At 31.1% G+C, this 19958-nt stretch overlaps 1 protein-coding gene across 2 annotated transcripts in view; it reads right to left on the bottom strand.

Moving 5' to 3' along the window:
- Positions 1-19958, bottom strand: part of NOVA1 (NOVA alternative splicing regulator 1) — a 141017-nt gene that overhangs the window by 36956 nt on the left and 84103 nt on the right. For both annotated transcript variants that reach the window (XM_011375938.2, XM_011375939.1), the window contains exon 3: positions 354-520. In XM_011375938.2, the coding sequence (XP_011374240.1) occupies positions 354-520 (167 nt within the window). The remainder of the gene's footprint in view (positions 1-353; positions 521-19958) is intronic.

Here is a 19958-nt window from a genome sequence, read left to right as displayed (position 1 = left end):
GTCTCATTTCAATTTTTATACTTTATTTAAAAAGTGATATAATTTTAATTATATCAAATTCCTATAAATTATCAAATTTGTGTCTAAATTTTCTAAAAGTCAATCACAAAAGAAATGAGTCACATAATGGCTCCTCAGTGTTAATACTAATCAATGAGTAAGTCAATCAATCAATAAATCAATTGATCAATCTATGGAAGAGACTCTTTAAATAAATAAATGACAACTCTGTTATGTTTTAAGTATGTTCAGGAAAAAAAAAACTTTATATGCTAAGATTTTAAGGCTTCTTTTATAAAGAATTCATACTATGCTGTGCATATTTCTCTTTGATTTCCCAACTAAACACTCACTTGTTTGATGCGATCTGGATTAACGGTGGTCTGGGGTTGTAGAATGCTGACTGGTTCTGTCTTGGCCACATTTTGGGGCATTTCTCGAATTTTTTCTGCAATAAATCCATGAACTGCATTCAGTGCTTCAACTGTTCCCTGGATCAAGCACACTCGTTCAGTAGTACCTGTGAATAAAAGATTAATTATTAGAAAAAATTCCTTCTTATTTTGTGTTTTTTTTCCAAAAGCTATGAAAAAGGATGATATATAGTAATGCCAATAAAATAATGTAAAATACAGAACTCAAATTAGCCTGTTTTGTTTTGTGCTGCAGTTTCCCCAAAGCCTGGAGCAGTCCCTGGCACGTAATAGGTGTACAATAAATATTTATTGGACAAATGAATCCAAACTGCATTTACTGACTATGTAATTTTAATAGTAAAAGAGAATATCAGTTAAAAACAAAATTAAAAAGTTTATTAAATTTAAAATTTATGAATTGAGAAAAATAATTAATAGTATTTGTTTCCTATCTAGTGAATAAATTGTAGACATATGATGTGAAATATTACTAAAATAAAATTGGGTCTAATCCGCAGGTCCTATGATCCATTTTATACTTTACAGATATACCTTAAGGCAATAAAAATAAATGATTAGTTTTTCAGACTATTCTGAGCCTCACTGCAGCAGCCTGGTATTAATATGTAATCTTTTCAGCATCTCAACACAACAGATAAACTTACTTCTCAGAAATAAGTTATTTATTTACTACACAGTTATCAGAAAAATCAAACAAATGGTATGTTAAATTTATAAAATATTTGTTTTTGAATTAATATAAAAACTTCCAATACCCCCATATTTTCTTTTGGTGCTATAGTTTCAAAATTCTAAGCTACTCTACAAAGTATTTTTAAAGTACACTTTGAAAGAGTTGTAAAATCACAAATAGTAAAACAATCATGGAGAGTATTTATACTGCTGTAGATTAATTGACACATAAAATACTTTTCTAGTAGTTTTAAATTTTAAAAGAATAGTAAAAGATTATCATTCTTACTTTTATAAAAAGGATCTTAGATCATAAAAATTAGGAGTAGAAATAAAAGTATTACATATGGATACACCTAAATTAAATTTTCATGTTTTAAACAAGGAAAATTCAAGTCTATGAAAAGCTAAGCTTCCTAAGTTATACAAAATATTTCAAAAGAGAGCAAGTATATCTTTCATTTGTAAGCATGAAGAGAATCTAAAAAACGAAATGTGAATTTAAGGCTTAATATTTCTTATTTCTCTTAGTTTTTCTCATCCTTGCCTATCTTGATGTATTTATTTGTGGTTCTTGAATAAAACGATCTAGTTTTAAGGATACTCTAGGGAGTCTTTATGAGGTTGTATTAATTGTCCAATAAATGATGAGGAAGGATGAGAAAAACTCTTGCTACATTGATCACCACCTAAGTCAGCAGACAAAAGAAAACATATCAGATTACATTTCTGCTTTTGGAGACTACAACAGAGTGCTGGATATACCACAACAGGAAAAGAAATCAAACTGAGGATTTAAAAAAAAAAAAAAAAGGCACAAGTAACTAAAGAGATTATATAATCCATGTTGATTTAAAATTCTAATTTAATAGAATACATATCATATCAGACAACAGTTACCCCAATATTTTCCAGATTATACAGGCTAATAGGTAGTAAACAGAAATCGCTAAGCTATAAAGAAATATGATTGTTTAATACTAAAGTTCACATGCATATATAGACAATCTGAAGATAGTTTATAGGTTCAAAGTTGCAGTACATATTCTTTGAGGATTACGTTATATTCATTACTATAAGAAATGTTTTAAAAAGGAAAGAAAAAAGGAGATTGTACATCCTCCAATGCGAATTGCTACAATCCTCAGAAGAGATGCTGTCATATTCTTCTACTGAACTCTAATGGCCTTTTCACTCAGATAACACAAAACTGTAATTTTTAGGAAAAAGCTGCAAAAAGAGAAGACTGTCAGGTATATGACCAAACTGTGTAACAAAAATGAGCCTATAAATCATAAAGGTTGCTGTTTTTGTCATTTTAAAGGCTTTTAGGCTCCATTAGTATCTAAATTAAACTGCCAGTTATCCATCATTTTATTTGTTTATCAGTATCATTTGCTTCTCTTTGCCACAGACTAGCAACAAAAGCTGAAAAACGGCTACATAAAAGTATATGCCCACATTTTTTACAATGTAAAGCCACAGGTGTATAAGACATCATTAATTTAATATTGCACTTTTAAGGGAGAAATTATAAAAACTCTAACAAGTAGGGTTAATGTCAAATGAGGCAGTGAAATTTGAAATGGCTTTAAGTTTTGATATCACATGCAATATCATCTACTGAAAATGTATGCTTCTAAAATTAGGTACAATTATTAAACAGATTCCACAGAAAAATTTAGATAGAAATTTAATAACATATATTCACTCTGTGCTAATGTAGCCTTATAGATAAGTTACTCAAACCGTTCCTGCTCTTACCTAAGGTATTCAATCATTTGTGCAGTGGGCCCCATCCACTCTTATCTACCAACCCCACTGTTTCTACAGGTATTAGGGCTTTTTCTTACCTAATAATTTTTCCTTTTCTCTTAGATCATTCTCATCAGCAGAAAAACATGTTATAATTTCTTCAATTTTTAAAAACCCCTCCTTTATGACAGAATGAGAAAATTACCCTTTGGTAGACAAATGAAATAAATGATTTAGGCAAAGATCATAAATATCTTAAGATGAAAAGTATATGGAAAATTTTCAATGGGAACATTAGGCAGTCACCATCTGACTTCACTGATCAACATTAGCATAATGAAGAGTGTGAACATCAAACACAGGACTCTTGGTGTAATGCAACATGAAGCACAGGGCACCAATTATGAAATATGTATCCCGAAGAAGCTGAACCTAAATCTAATGAAACATTTATATTACATTACAATATACAAATAATATTGAAAACAGAAATACATTAAATGTCACCATGAAGAAACAAAGAATGTAAGATAGTCTACAGGACAATTGATCTGGCTTCATTAATAAAGGAGAGACTGCTCTCTAGACTAAAAGAGCTGTTAAGAGATATAATGATCAAATATAAACTAGAATTTGACTGGATCTAGATTCAAACAGCTTTTACCTTAAACATAACTGTGGCAATGTGATTAGAACTAGGTATTAGATAGTATCAAAGAATTACTGTTAATTTAAACAAGTGTTATTATGAATCAGGTTGTATAAGAAAGTGCCAATTTTTTTCTTTTTAGATACAAACTGGGGTATATACCATTAAAATTACTGAGATTGGCTTCAAAATATTTCTGTAACAACAACAAAGAGTAAATGAAATAGGTATACCCAAATCTCAATATTGTTGCTATATAAGAAGGGTATGAAGGGTTCATTGTACTATTCTTTTGTTTAAAATTTTCATAATAAAAGAAAATATTTTAAAGCTGTCCTTGACCTTATAACCCTCACACCAGTTACAGCTCAATTTCCTTATCCCTCAAAATCCTTCAATGAGTTATATGTGTATATTTTGTTTCTACTACTTCACCACCCACTCCTTTATTTCTTGAAGCTACTCCAATACGGCTTTTGTCTCACCACTTTACTGAAACCATTCATCAATGCTGTACCTGAGTAAATCTAATCTTCATGTCTTTATGTTGTTTGACCCTTCAGCGACATTTGACATAGCTGACCATTCCGTTCTAAAAACACTTCATTTGGCTTTCAAAATATCACACACTCCTGGTCCTGGTCTTATTCAATTCATTCATTTGACAACAGTAAATTGACTCCCTACCACATCTTAAGTACTATACTAGAAGCTGAAGATACAGAAAGACCAGACGGACAAATCCTCCTGCCTTCATTTAGTTTCTACTCTAATTCATGTAGAAAAATATCCGTAAAATGAGTAAAATATATAGAAAGAATACAAAATGAAATTAATGCTATAGAGAAAATGTGGGGACAATAACAGGATGAACAAAGACAAAAATAAAGTATGAAAAGAATCTAATCTGTTTTGTTCACTACTGTATCCTCAGTACCTAGAATAGTTCCCAGCATACTGTAGATGCTCAAGAAGTATTTCTTGAATAAAAGAAAAATTCTCTGAGTGTAAATTTCTCCTCTGTACAGTGAAAACATATGTCATTGATTTTAAGACCATTTACCTATAAAATGACCACAAAACCAGTAAGCCTCTTTGGGTTTACATGATCAGTCGATTTCTGTAAAAATGAAGTATATTTTGGAAAATTATTTTAAAAACTATAAGTTATAAATTGTCATGCCCATAAAAAGAGTTCTCAATAAAATGAGCTTTGAGTATTCAATAAAATGGGCTTTGAGAAATAATAAGTAATTCAATAGTTTTTTTCTTCCCAGGATAGAAAGAGAATAAAATTAGAGAAAAAAAAAAAGAAATTTTTTTTTGCTGTAGTCTACAATACATTCTGAAACTTTTTACATACCTGAGACCTATTTCAACTAGAATGAGTCTAGTTTAGAATAATGGGCATACACTAATGACTTGATCCACATATTTCCAATATAATGAAAATTAGTGAACATGGTTTTGGATGTAAGCAAATACATCAATTTATATTCCTACTGAGAATATAACTCAGTGTTTTATGACAAGAATGCAAATATATAATTCTTTAGAAAATATCAGTGTCAATCTTGTAAGAATTTGATTAGATGAGTGACAGTGAAACATTTCAAAATGAAAAATTAATATCAAAACTCTAGTAGAATATTAATAATTCTATGATAATTTATAGACAATATTTTTGGCCTCAAAAAGAACTGAGAAAATGAAAGTGCCAATTAATTTTGCAATAGGCAGAAACTGAGATTTAAAACAAAACATGACATATAGGCAGAAACTGAGATTTAAAACAAAAGTGCCAATTAATTTTGCAATAGGCAGAAACTGAGATTTAAAACAAAACATGAGAATTTTTACATTAAGGTAACAGCTATTTGTGTGTGTGTTACGTGCCACTGAGTCAGCTCCGACTCCTGGTGACCCTATGAATGAGTGATGTACACAATGTCCTGTCCTCAACAGCCCTGTTCAGCTCTGTAGACTTGTGCCTAGGGCTTCTTTTAGCACTGAGAAATTAATTAGTAGTTCTGGATAGCGAATATTCTGAACGGATAAGGGTTTATTTCTTTCAATATAGCTTTTGTTCCTATCATTTAAAAAACACTCCTAATTTATTATATATTTTAAAAAACTTGGAACATTTTTTAATACTTGGGCTCAACTATATAGTTCTGGGCAGTAATAAGTGGTAAATTCAAGACTTCTTTGGATATATATGTCTATTTATACTTACACAAATGGCGCTGTGATTGGTATTTACTCCCTTCAATTTTCATATTCTTTACATTACTGCCACTTATCCTTACTGTTTGCTGGTATATCTGATTCTAGCAGCTTCTCTCTTTACTCCTAGTTTGCTGTTTCTAATCCTAAATGGCATGATAACCAGCTAAGCAAGGCTGTTGAAACTATATAAACAATAACTAGGTTCCTAGTGACAACTATAGGGAAAACTTGACCTTTGAGAAATCTAGTTTGGCTTTTTTTCCCTTTATATCTGAATTTGAGGTCAGTGTCAATAGGTAAAATACTCCTTTAATGATTTCTTAAGTTTTAAAACTGTATGTAGGTATTTTTATTTTTAAAACTGAAATGGAATATCATTTTTAAATGAATAAAGCAATTAGTGATGAATATTTCACTATTCTCAATCTCTAATCATGGTAATTCAATTACCTGCATGTTTTTGTGGTATAAAAAAGCATAAGCATTTGCTCATTTGCTTTCCTTTAGTTTAACTATTAAAAGTAATGTACAGAGCATCAATCATTACTAATAACGTGCATTACAAATTTCAGGTTAGACAAAACAAAATGTAAATTATTTTAAAAGATGAGAATAACAGTAATAGCAATGGTAAATTTAATGATTAAAATTGATGAAAATTCTAATACTGAGAATACATGCTTTTATTTTAATATATTACCTTTCAACAGATGTTATTTTTTAAATTTGTATCACCTACAATAATCTATGAGAAACATCTATTCTTATTAATGCCTTTATAAACAGATGATTTACAGACATTTCTTAGGTTATCGTATTTATTGCTGTAATTATATCAGCAAAAGTCCCATTCAAGGGTATTTAAGGTAATTACATCAGCAAAACCTTCATTTAAGGAAATTTAAGGGTTAGCTGGGTATGTAAACACTGTATTAAATTCTTTCAGAGGAAAATACATACTTTACCAATTTCAAAAAATGATGCCAATTCAAAGGTCTCCTCTGAAGTTCACAGTCATACATCTTTTCCTTTGACAGATTCTTTACATGTCCACAGGGAAGAGCTAACTTAAAATTTTAAGCAACTTTACAAAATGTGTTTCAGAATATTATTCTAAGATGAGTGTTAAACAGTGATTAAAATTCCTTAAATATACCCATTTTATGGTTTATATAAAAATATGTTATAATATGTATCTTTAAAATATTGATATAATTATGTATTATATAATTTATAATCTTATTTAATGTTCACAATAACCAAGGCACATATTATCTTTAACTTACAAGTAAGGAAGTGAAAGCAGTTGGGCCAAGGACAACATAACTAATAAATTCAGAGAGAAGTTTTGTCAAATATCATATTCTTTCCATTATAACACATACCTTCTGCATATGTAATGGTAAGCCAGCTACCAAATTATATCCATTTCTTAAAGTCACATGTTTCAGCTTGATGATGGAAAAATAATTTTCTCCAAGTTTGATAATTTTTTAAAACACACTGAGTCATACCATTAATTTCACTTCACAGATTTATTCCAAAGCTGGCATAAAATGAAAGAAATGATTGACCCTTCTTGCAGAGAATAGACCACCACAGGAGATAGTTAATAATTGTGTGGGCTATTAGCAAGTTTTTAAAATAAGTTTTCAGATCAACAAAAGCACTTAGGAAAATGCCATAAAAAGTAAGTTCAATTTATAATTGCAGCTTTTATACCATTGCACAGTTATGCACATTTGATAATGCTTCCTCCTACCCTACAATTACTAAGGGGATAATATACTATTTCAAGAGGCTTTTTTTAAAAAAGGAAATCATAGGAATTGACAGCTTATGATACAAAGTAATAATTGCTTTTCTTCTCAAGGTGATTAACTCTCTACACAATCATGTCTCTACTGCTAAACTGTAAAAATTTGCAAAGGACCATCGTAACATATGTTAGTTCCAAGCCAATATAGTGTAGGCTTGATTCTCTCTTTATAAAGTATGCATTAACATTAAAATATACTTGATGAAGCCAAAAGACAAAAATATACTTTCCAGAAAAATCTAAAAGTATTCACATTTTGGGGGATGGTTTAAAAAGGTGGAGGGAAATATAGTCAATAATATTGTGATGTGTGTATAGTGACAGATAGTGTGGTGATCACATTGTAAGGTATATAAATGTCGAATCATTATCTTGCGCACCTGAAACTAATATAATATTATCTACAAACTATACTTAAAAATAAATAATCTTTAAAAAGTACTCATATTTTTCAAAGAACTTAATAAGATGAGAGAATAAATGGCAATCACAGTAGATGTCTAGCTTCTGACTCTCTCATTCTCTGCCCCAGTGAATGCAAATGACATGCCCATTTACTTTAGCCATTCCCATAAAGTTGCATCAGGACCATAGGAGATACTAACTTCTAAGGAAGCCTGAGGTTTGAAAGCAGAGATATCTGAAAGTTCTAAGTAACAATTGCAATTATTCTCATATATATATATATATGAGAATAATTTCCAGTTTTTTTTCATCTAAGTTTAAATTTATTCCATTTTTGCAGTATCTCAATAAATTAGAAAGCAAAATTAATATGGACGGTTGTGGTGGAGGTTGATTCTGGAATACTTGAAATTTGACCTCGATTACTTACTTAGATTAATACAAGACAAAATAAATGCTAAACACTGTAGATGTTAAATACCATAGACTAAAGATAGTATTTCAAAGCACTCATAAATATTTGCTAAATTTTGTGTTACAGCTAAATAAACCATTTGGTTTTTTGGAGGGAGAATGAAAGCCAGTAGAATATGGTTTGTTTTTTTTTTTAATGTATTTATTTAAATTAGTTTCAAGTATACAGTACATTAGTTAGACATCTATATTGTTCATAAAACGATTCCCCCAATTGCTCCCTACCTTCCCTGGCCCTCCACCTAGCCATCATATTAATGCTAATTGTATTCCCTGAGCCTTGCTCCCCATTCTCGTGCCCAACTATCAACTACTAATTTGTACTTCTTTAATCCTTCACCCTATTCTCCCAGCCCCCCAACTCCCCTCCCCTCTGGCTGTTACCAAATTGTCCACTATATCTGTGAGGTTATTATGCTGAGTGAAATAAATCAGACAAAGAAAGATAAATAACATATGATTTTACTTATATGTGGAATCTAAGGAACAAAAAGAACAAACTAATCAAAAACAGACTCACATTTCCAGTTTTTTAATTCTGAAGTGATGCAAAAGGTCCCACCAACAGTATCCTTAGCATAGGTTTATGCTAAATTCAAGATTATAATAATCTTAGTTTGGTCAATATTATTACTTTTAACTCCCATCATGGATTATAGAAATATAATACTGCCCAGACTAAATTTTATTAAAAATTTAATTACACAGACTTCCTGACTTTGCCCAACTCCCATCAACTATCACCATTTTGACACTAATTTATACTCTTAAATATCTGCTATAAAAAAAATGGCACTTGAAATTTTTCTAACTATTCCTTCTGTACTAATAGGAATTCACCTGCAGAATTTTGGGGACTATGCTTGGAAGCTGGGAAAACAGCTTAAAACAAATATGTGATAACAAATACAAGGAACTCATAAGTGTCACAAGTCGTGGCATGCATAGCTTATCAAAGTCATTTGAAGAAAGAAAGAAACATATCATTAGACATGTAACATGGTAACAAATTTGAGGAGTACTGCTGCTATGACCTGAGAGCAAGAAGATGAACAGTGCCGACAGCCCCATCCCTAACATGTAACATAAATTATCACCTTTAATGCATTAGCTAAGTTTGAGCAGTGACTTCATTCCATATTTTCGTAAAAAATAGTTATTAAAAAATAACCATTTTTATCATGAGCCCATAAATCTAAAATGAAGGCAAGGTAGTGAATTATTCAGATCAGTAAATGCTAACAAATGTCACACTGTTTATCACATATTGTATCAAATGAATGCAGAGGAAGCATGAAGAATTGTGACCCATTAACTTTCTAGGGGAAGGAACACGGGGAAGTAAATTTGTAAAGGTTGGGAAAGTGATAAAAATTTCAAGAGCATTTGTAATATTTTACTAAAAAATTGTCTTAAAATATTAAAAAAGATTAGTTTAGAGCAGTTTTATGTGTGCTGAGATAATAAAAAAATGACAAAATATTTTAAAATTGTGGTAAATTATATTTAACATAAAATTTGCCATTTAAATCATTTTTAATTGTACAATTTAGTGGCATTAATTGTATTTACAAGGTAGTACAAATATCAATAATTTCTATTTTCAACATTTTATCACTCCAAACACAGTCTATAACTATTAAGACAAAAGTCCCTATCTCTTCCTTTCCACATCCCTTAGTAATCTCTAATTTTGTTTCTATAAATTTGGCCTATTCTAGATTATTTCATGTAAGTTGTCCTTTTGTGCCTGGCTTACTTCATTTAGCATAACATATTCTTCATTGATGTTGTAGCACATGAGAATTTCATTCCTTTCTAAGGCTGAATAATTTTCCTTTGTGTATATACTATGTTTTGTTTATCTACTCATCTGCTGATGAATACTTGGGTTGTTTCCACCTTTTGGAAATTGTAAATAATGCTGTCATTAATATTCACATACAAGTATCTGCTTAGGTCTCCGTTTCCAATTCTTTTGGGTACATACCTGTAAGTGAAATTGCTGGGTCACATGGTTATTCTATATGTAGCATTTTGAGGAACAGCTAAACTGTTTTCCACAGCAGCTGCATCACTTTATATTTACATCATCATATACAAGGTTTCCAGTTTTTCCACAAGCTATCAGTTATTATTTTAATAGCAATGTAATGCATGTGAGGTGGTATTTCATTGCAGTTTTGATGTGCATTCCCTCAATGACTTGTGATGTTGAGAATTTTTTCACTGCTAATTGGCCACTTGTATATTTTATGGACAGTCATGTCTATTCAGGCCCTTTGCACATTTTCTAGTTCGATTATGTGTCTTTGTGCTGTTGAGTTTTAAGAGTTCTGTATATATTCTAGGTATTAAAGCATTATAATATATGTGATTTGCAAGTACCTAGAGATATAGTTTTATTTCTAGTCTCTCAATTATATTCCACTGATCTATATGTCTATCTTTAGGTCAGTAACACATTGTTTTGATTACTATAGCTGTGTATTTAAATTTTGATTATCAGGAAGTGTGAGTCCCCAACTTTGTTCTTTTTCCAGATTGTTTTAGCTATTTGGGACCCCTTGTTATTCCATTATGAACTTAAGGACTGGGTTTTCTATTTCTGCAAAACAGACTGTTGAAATTTTAATAGGGATTTAATTAAATCTGTAGATTGCTCTGGGTAGTATTGATATCCTAACAAAATTAAGTCTTCCTACTCATGAACATTGGATGCTTTTCCATTTATTTAGGTCTTCATACTCTTTCGGCTCCTTGGTTAAATTTATCCCTAGGTATTTTATTCTTTTAGATGCTACTGCAAGTGAAATTGCTTTCTTAATTTCCTTTTAGGGTTGAACATTGGTGTACAGAAACATGCTGATTTTTGCATGTTGATATTATACTCTGTAACTTTGCTAAATTTTTTTATTAGCTCTAGAAGTTGTCTTGTAGATTCTTTGGTGTTTTTATATATGGGATCGTGACTTGCAAAACAGAGGTTTCACTTTTTCCTTTCCAATTTGGATACCAATTAAGAATTCTGATTATAACTACTAATACGGCACTACAGTGCCGGTGAAAGCAGGCATCCTCATCTAATTCTTGATCATAGGGGGAAAGTTTTCATGGTTTCAGGACTGAATGTGAGGTTAGCTGTGGGTTCTACAAATGCTCATTTCACATTGAAAAAAAATGACAATATTTTATCAAGAAAGAGAATACAAACCCACCATTATACATCCTGCTAATCTATACTCTCCCTATGCATTATAGTTTTGCTACTACTATGATGCTGAGAACAAGTAGCATAATATCTTATTTAAATAAATAGCTTCGGCACACCACATATATTTAGAGAGAAATGTGACTTTGGGACTGAAGGTGAGGCTGAGCAGTTCTTCTAAGTTCTTCAACTCCCTTGCTAAAAATTATTTTTGTATTCTCTGATGTGAACAGAGAATGGCATATCTATCGCTTCATTTTATGAATTTCAATTTAAAGAATATAAATTCTTTTAATCAAAAAGAATGAAAGAATTATAAACTAAAAGTATCAGAATATATTAGAGAAAGGGGCTAAAGATGAAATATGAAAATAGATAATACATCTAACGCTGTGACTGCAACTCAAAACAGGTTGCTACTTTTCAGATGAGTTTCTGTGATAGCACAAACTAAATTTAATTGACTTACTCATTATACTTTGTTTTAAAAATGCATGTCTCTGAAAATGGCAAAACTGTGTTTCTATGTAATTCCAAGCCTCTTTCCTATCTTTGCCTCTGTTATTCTGAATTATTAAAATGCTATGGATAAAGTCTGTCAACTGGAAGAACTGCGGGCTAGATGTTACCTATGATTCCCTGTCAGAAATATTCATGTACTATCACAGGGATATTTTACTCTCCATGGGCTTAAACCTCCTGACCCTCTGGATACTACTTTTGACTTCTTATTCACTCGAAGACAGATTCTTGGACTCCTGGTCACCCACTGGCTTCTGATCCATGTGAGGACAGATGATTGGCTCTCTGTCATCCTCTGGTCTCCTCTCCTTTGGAAGGGATTTCTCAGTCTTTAGTTTCCTGTCCACTCTTTACCCAGAGTCTGGCCTCCTGCTCTTACTGCCTCTGTGAATAAGTCCTTGAATATCCTTTATTTAGTTCATCTGAGTCAAATGTTTGCCTGACCAGTGGCTACCACAACAACACCTCAGTTTCTCACTAACCCTGCTCCTCCCCCATCAAAGACCACCACATCATATTAAGGAGTGGAAAGGAAAGGACAGTGGTACCATGCTTTTAAAATAGTAAGCTAGACTATAACTTTAACTGCTCATCCCATCTTCATATAAGAGACTACCATTCCTCATAGTCCTATGTATCAAAGTTACCAGCAGAGCAGAAGTCTAAATCTCTTAAGTTATCATTATAGGCTCATAGTCTTCTCTATGTATCTGAATTTGACCCAGTTCTCTACCTTCCTCTGTCCTAAACCTCTCCATTGTGCCCTCTGTTACCTCAGTTTCAACATATGCTCCATGTCTAAATTCTCTTTTATGAATATTCTTTTTAGTCTTACCCCTTGATAAATCTTGGCTGTTCCCTTTGCTCTTTATGTCTCATGGTTCCTCTCAACTGGGGCAGTTTTTTCTCTCAAATCCCAGGTTACTCAGGGGCACAAACTGTCTAGATAATTTCCTTGCTCCACTTTGTCACTCCCTCACTCTCTTTGCCATCACTTCTCCTTTCAAAGTTTTTGGAAACAAAAGCTAAACAGGAGTATAAGCGTAGAGGTAAACAGTAAGTTAGATGCTAAAGTTTTCAGACCACAAAGAAGAATAGGGATATTAGTAAATTATAGCAATGAAAAAAATAGTAAGTAGTATAGTATTATGCATTTTTCCTTTCCTCTCCATGTAACTGCCTCAGTTAACCATTTCCCCTTTACAGAAACATTTTCTTTCTTTGGCTTTCTTGTTGCTACTCTCTTACTAGGATAACTAATTTCATTCCATAGTTGAAAATACCATAGGACTTTATCATGAATTAATTCACTCGCTCCTTCTACTGATACCTCCCTACTCCAAGCCATCATTGTGTCTAAACAGAACCATTACAACAGCCTGCTTTAGTTCTTATACTTCTACAATCAACTTCTCATTCAAAGCAATTTCTTAAGCATGTAAATAATACATAAGTTACCTGTTTAAAATCAATATAGTCTCATCTTAGAGTTAAATGCAAATCCTTTACTCTGGCTTTCAAAACTCATCATGATTTGGCCTCTGCTTAGTTCTCAGTCCTCATCTCATGTTACTCTCCACCTCTTTTCCTTCACTCCAGGGAGCTGGGTCTTTTTTAGTTCCTGGAACATTCCAGGCTTGTTCTTACTAAGGCTTTTTTCCCCCTACTGATCTCTATCCTAGGAGCACTTTTCCTCTTGCTTTTTCCCATAGTGGCCCCTTTGTCTTAACAACCATAAAATCACCTACTCTCAATCACTATCATTTTATGCTTCTTCACTTTCTCCATGACTCATCGCTTTTTGAAATTTTTGCTTGTAATTTGTTTACTTCATTGATTGTCTCTCCCCGCCAGAATAAAATGTCCATGGGGGCAGAAACCTTAACTGTTTTGTTCATAATGTATCCCCAGACCAGTATTTAGCAAAATGTTAATAAAGAATTATCAATTTAATGAATTTAAAAGTTTAGCCTTGGATGAGCTACATTACAATAAAATTTTATTAATCTAGATTGCTTATATTAAATTTTTTTGTAAATGTCAAAAGAAGAAAGAAAATATATACAGAGAGAAGTATTAAATAGGTGAATTATCAATGATACCAGGTAAAGCAAGGACCATTATTAGACTATTTTCTACTTTCTACAAGTCATCATCACATAATGTTTCTTACTGAAATTTATTAATAAATAAATATATCCGCCATATATTCTATTTCAAAAGATTATGTTCCTTTTACCGATCCTTTCAGAAACATCCAGGGATGGGAGCTCAACTCAATGCCCTCTTATCCCATCACCTTCTGATTATTCCTTCTAAAGAACCCCTGATTCCATAGAATAACTTTCAAAAGGTTTACCCAGAGGAAAAAATTCGAGTAAACCAATCATCTACACTGGCCAGGAAAGGAGTACAGCTGAAACTTCCTGATTAAACTTAATCATTTTAATAATATATCAAATCTTGACCAGAAATTAAGGGTTTCCAACAATCCTGCTGCATATAAAAGCATGACATTTTAGGTTTGATATCTACTAGAATGCCATTAACTCCACACTGCTAAGAAAACAAATAAATATCTTTATCAATTAAATTACTTGACCAAATTCTTCTAGATTACATTAGAACATATCAGTTTTAATATAGTGATCATGACCATTCCTATTAATAATTCTAAGTTATGTGATTTTAAATAAGAGCCTGGATTTATTTAATAGATAAAAAAGAAAGTACTAATATGCAAAATTTCTGAGGAACCATGAAAACATTATTTACTTAATGAGTCTCTAAGAAGCTCAGGGAACCATTATTTTATAAACATTCTTAATTGACCACATTATTCTGAAAATAAAATACATAGCACTTATTACTGTAATAGTAAAATAACTTTATCTAGAGTAAAACTATCACTAGTCTTTTCCTATTGTTAAGTATATATTGTATATACTTTTAAAAAGTACAGTATATTACCAAGCTGAAATATCACAGACATATAAATAAACACAACACAAATTTGACATTAAGAATAAATTTGTCTGAATACAAAGAGTCTTATTTCTGAATAAGATCTACAAAAAAGCCCTGATGGGAATAGTGTAAGTAAATTTTTGTGAAGGAATAAACATTTAAAGAAATTTACCTCCCGTCTTCTTATAAATCATTTGAACATATTTAAAATTAGAGACCAAAAACTAAAAATATACATAAAAGAATGTGACTGTGATATTGCAAGTTGGTTTTTCTTTTGTGTCTAATTTGTAATCATGCAACTTTTAAGCAGGCTACAGGCTACTATTCTTTACGTGTAACTCAAGAAAATAATAAAGTGATATAGAAATTCCATTGGCAATATTAATGTGTAGCCTGTAAAAAACTGACAAAACCTCTGACTACTCTCAGTCTGGAAAAAGTATACATGGACTTTAAACACTTCTGTGTTCCTCAAATATCATGTTAGCAGAACAGGTATACACAACTAATCTATTTCAAGCTTGTTGGAAATTTACTCTTTTATGGAAATCCAGGTAGGGCTTGCTTTCTATTGTATAATAATATGGCTGTGGTATGGAGAAACAACTCAATATGTGTGACTTATAAAATGTTATGAACATACTGGAACACCATCTTATTAGCCACAGTCAATTCCACAAGGTCTCAAAGTTCAGACTGAGAGTTCTCAAAACCATAGTATTTGGTGGTACTATAGTACTATCGTAATACTACATATATAACTACTACACTGCACAGTTATCAATATCTGCTGGCCTATTTCCTTAGTAATTCCATCTATTTTCTTGTAAGTCCATCTCTGTTTTTAACTCTTTTCTTAGATGTTCTGCTTGCACTTCTCCTTTTATCTCAGATCTTCCTATTTATCTTTTAAATCTTTGGCCAGTTAATGTTTCCCAAAGTGTTCCCTGGTTTCCACAGTCTAAGTTAAGTGCTCTTCCTATATGTACCCAGAGCACTCTGGACTTACCCATAATTACAATTATTATGGATTATTCACTAATCTGTCCAGCCCACAAGAATGTGTTCTTTATTTATATATTTATATTGTTCATCTTTATCACCCTGACACCATATATATGCATGTTTGTCAAGTACTTAATCTTTATGACTTCATAACTGACTGACTGGATGTTTAAATAGATGGCAGGTATTAGCTCAGTAAAGCTTTAATGAATGGTCACACCAATCTGAGTTTTAAATCTTATGAAGTAAGAATTCATCAGCAGATATGAAGGAAGGGGTATTCCAGGAAGAGAGAGCTATGTGTGTAAAGGTAAGGAAGTTTGAGGAAAAAGGTCTGTCTGAACCATGATGTCCTATAAGTAGTTCCATACAGTTGGGAAGAAAGTTCAAGGGGAATATGAAAAGAGATGAAGTTGGAAAGACAGGAAAAACCCAGATCATATATTTGTAAGAAAAACATATATTACTATGAGCTGAATAATATGACCATAGTGGTAAAAGTTTTGAAGTTGACACAAGAAAATTTAGGAATTGGAAGCAGGTGTTTTTTTTTTTGTTTTTTTTTTTTAAGGTTAAATGTATTTTCTATTTTTTCACTTATTTCTTAAATTTAAAAAAGTTAGACATTTATACCATCCACGAAATGATCCCCTGATTACAAACATCTGGCACTACATACATACTACTACATACATTACAATAATATTGACTATAGTTTTTAAAAGAAAAAGTATAATTGTGTTATGCAATCACCCTTTTTTAATGTAAGTTGAAGAAAAATATGATTTTTTTTTTAAAGTATTAAAACCCCCAAATGCTAGTCTAGCACTTTTCTAAGTATATTTTACATAACACTTGCCCTACAATATGTTCCATGAAAAAAAGAAATCTCTGGTCGAATACTTGTGAGAGTTAAAAAACACATATAATATCCTCCTCTCTAAATGATTCACAGTGTATATTAATTAGCATATTAAAATATGAAATCCTACAATAAAGAAACCCATTTAACTCTTTAATAAATAAATTTATCCATAACACCTTTTGCATGTAAAACCTATTAACACCCTGCCCATTCAGCAGTATATTATAGAATATTCTCTCCAAAACTAAAATGTCACGAATCAAATTCATAACTGAAATAGTCACTTCACAATTTTAAAAAGATGACAATTCATTGTTCTTTGTAGAACATAAAACCAAGTTGTTTTAAAAAAGAAGATATAGTATCACCTTAAGATTGGAAATAATCCCCATTACCATTTTCTTAAAATAATATCACTCTTATTTTGCTAATCTGGGACCAGAAAAAAATAAAAAGGCCACATAATGGCAAAGCGTATGAGTGTTAGGGATGAGGGGCTAGATGCAAATATAACTGGATATAAACAGATATAATACATGTATGTGTACAACACATCACCTTAATGGTTGATATATGCTAACTATTATGATTGTCTTTTTACTGAAAAATTCACTAGAAGTATGCTTGACTGAAGCAACCAACAATTTGCTTTGAATTTTGATGTGATTTTTAAGTATAGGGGAAGAACAGCCAGATTATTCTGCTTTCATCTTAATACAACTAGGAAATTAATATTTTAATTATCTTATTTAGAAACACTTTGGTATTGCTGGTAAAGAATCAAGGTACTATTACCACTATCCTTTTCATATTGAGAGTTTTTCATTGTCAGCTTCAACAAACTTCCAGCAAAACTGAAATTGTGTTTGATATAATAGATTTTAAAGTTTAACAATTATTTTTAGCATAATAAAGTATTTACTATGCTGTTCTAAGACAGTGATAATAATTTTAAGTGTTCACTTATTATAAATTCAAAAATTCAAACTATTCAATCATTCTTTTCTCATATTTCTCATTTATAAAAATGAAAATAAGGAAAAGCTCACATGGCTTAACAGTTGATATCATTAAGTGTTGCAAGAGAAATAGTTTCAGCAAGGGCTATGTGAAAATATTTCAGATTAAAACAAAATGAAAAATTTTAAATAATTACATTACCAACTCAGAAATAGAATCGATTTCTTTAATACTGCTAATATGATAAAAATGGTTTCTTTTTACTATTATTCAACATTAACAGAAACAAACTAGTTTCTTTTTCCCTTTTTTCTCTTTCATCATTTTCTATTTCCTTTACAGAGCCTTCTGTTGGACTGAATTTTATTTGCTTTACTAATCATGGATATTATATGTATTGTGTTCCATCTTAGAACATGAGCCTTTCTATATTTGCAAGTTTCTTGCTAACATGTCATGGAATATAAAACCTATGGGACTTTGGGACCTTAATTTAAGCCTTTGGTGCTAAAGACACAGCTGTTCATTTGCAAGTAATCATCTCACTTATTAAAACTATTGTAAGTAGAAAATTAAATTCATTTCCCACTGTTTTTCATTGTATTTAAGTACACAACAGTCAGCATTACATAGTACCAGATTTTAAAAAATTTGCTTAGACCATATTTTCAAGAAAAGATAGGTACTTAGAATATGACTTTATATAAATTTTATTACAGGTTATGCACACAAGTAACTTTAAAAATAATGTTTCCAGAGATTTAAAAAAAAAAAATACTGTACCATTAACTACATTGCAGAAACTGAAAAATTAAGGATTTGTAGGCTCATTTAAAAATTTACTGTGCACCAAAGTTCAAATATAAATAATTACATTTTGTAAATTAAATAAACAAAATAAATACCTTTCTTAGTAAACTCTTAAAAATCTCATCATGTCACCTTAATTGAAATATGATATGTACAATGATAACACTGTTCTTTGATATATAGTTCTTACGATGACATTTTAGAAACACAAGAGAAATCATTTAGTTCTATATAAACAAAATGTTTTAAACAATTTTCTTCCTAACTGCTTTTTCCCCTAACTGAGGATCAATCAAGGAATATAAATTATATTTCTTGCCATGTCTGTGTAATCTCCCTTAATCTCCCATCAACAATGTATAAGAAACCCTACTACCATACAAGTTCTCCAAAGGAGAATTTAACTAATAGTTTATAATTTATTACTTCTGTAGAATCAATACAAACAAAACTGGGAAAATTTACAACATATGTGATAAATGCTACATTGATATATATTATTTATTATTTAATATATGAAGTGCTTTAAAAATCCTTAAGAAAAAGATGGGCATCAACCAGAAAAAAATAAGCTAGGTATATAAACGACCATTTCATTCTTTCGTACACAAACACATGCACACTCACACATAACACACATACACTCATGTCATAATCACACCAAAGGGAAACCAAAGGAAGAGGAGTAAGGAAAGATTGGCTTAATTATTAAATACAAAAATATTCAATTTCACTGTATTCAAAAAAGCAAATCAAACAATCACATACCACTATACAGCTCTGACTGACAAATAATTTAAAAGGGAGGCATGGATATGTAGAAATGGGTCCTCTAGTATAATCTTGCTGGAATTATAGGTTGGCGCGCTTTCTGAGGGCAATTTAGCAATAAGTTTCAAAAGTATTGCTACCCAGTAATCTCATTTTTATGAACATTTAAAATCACATGAAATGACTAGAAAGGTGTACAGATGCAAATACTGAGTTGTTCATGACAGCATTTTTTTCTAGTGGCAAAAAAATTAAACTTAGGGTTTAACAACAGGACACTGGTTAAATTGTGATTCGCCATGATAAACCGTAATTAAATTTATGATGAAGACATTATTTATCGGCATAGAAAGAGGTTTATGATCAATTAAATGAAAAAAATCAGATAACAGAGAGCAAGGAAC

This window comes from Pteropus vampyrus, unplaced genomic scaffold, assembly GCF_000151845.1.
Source record: "Pteropus vampyrus isolate Shadow unplaced genomic scaffold, Pvam_2.0 Scaffold281, whole genome shotgun sequence".
Lineage (NCBI taxonomy): Eukaryota > Metazoa > Chordata > Mammalia > Chiroptera > Pteropodidae > Pteropus > Pteropus vampyrus.
Note: the sequence above shows the minus strand (reverse complement) of the source record. Positions and strands in the feature narration are given on the sequence as shown.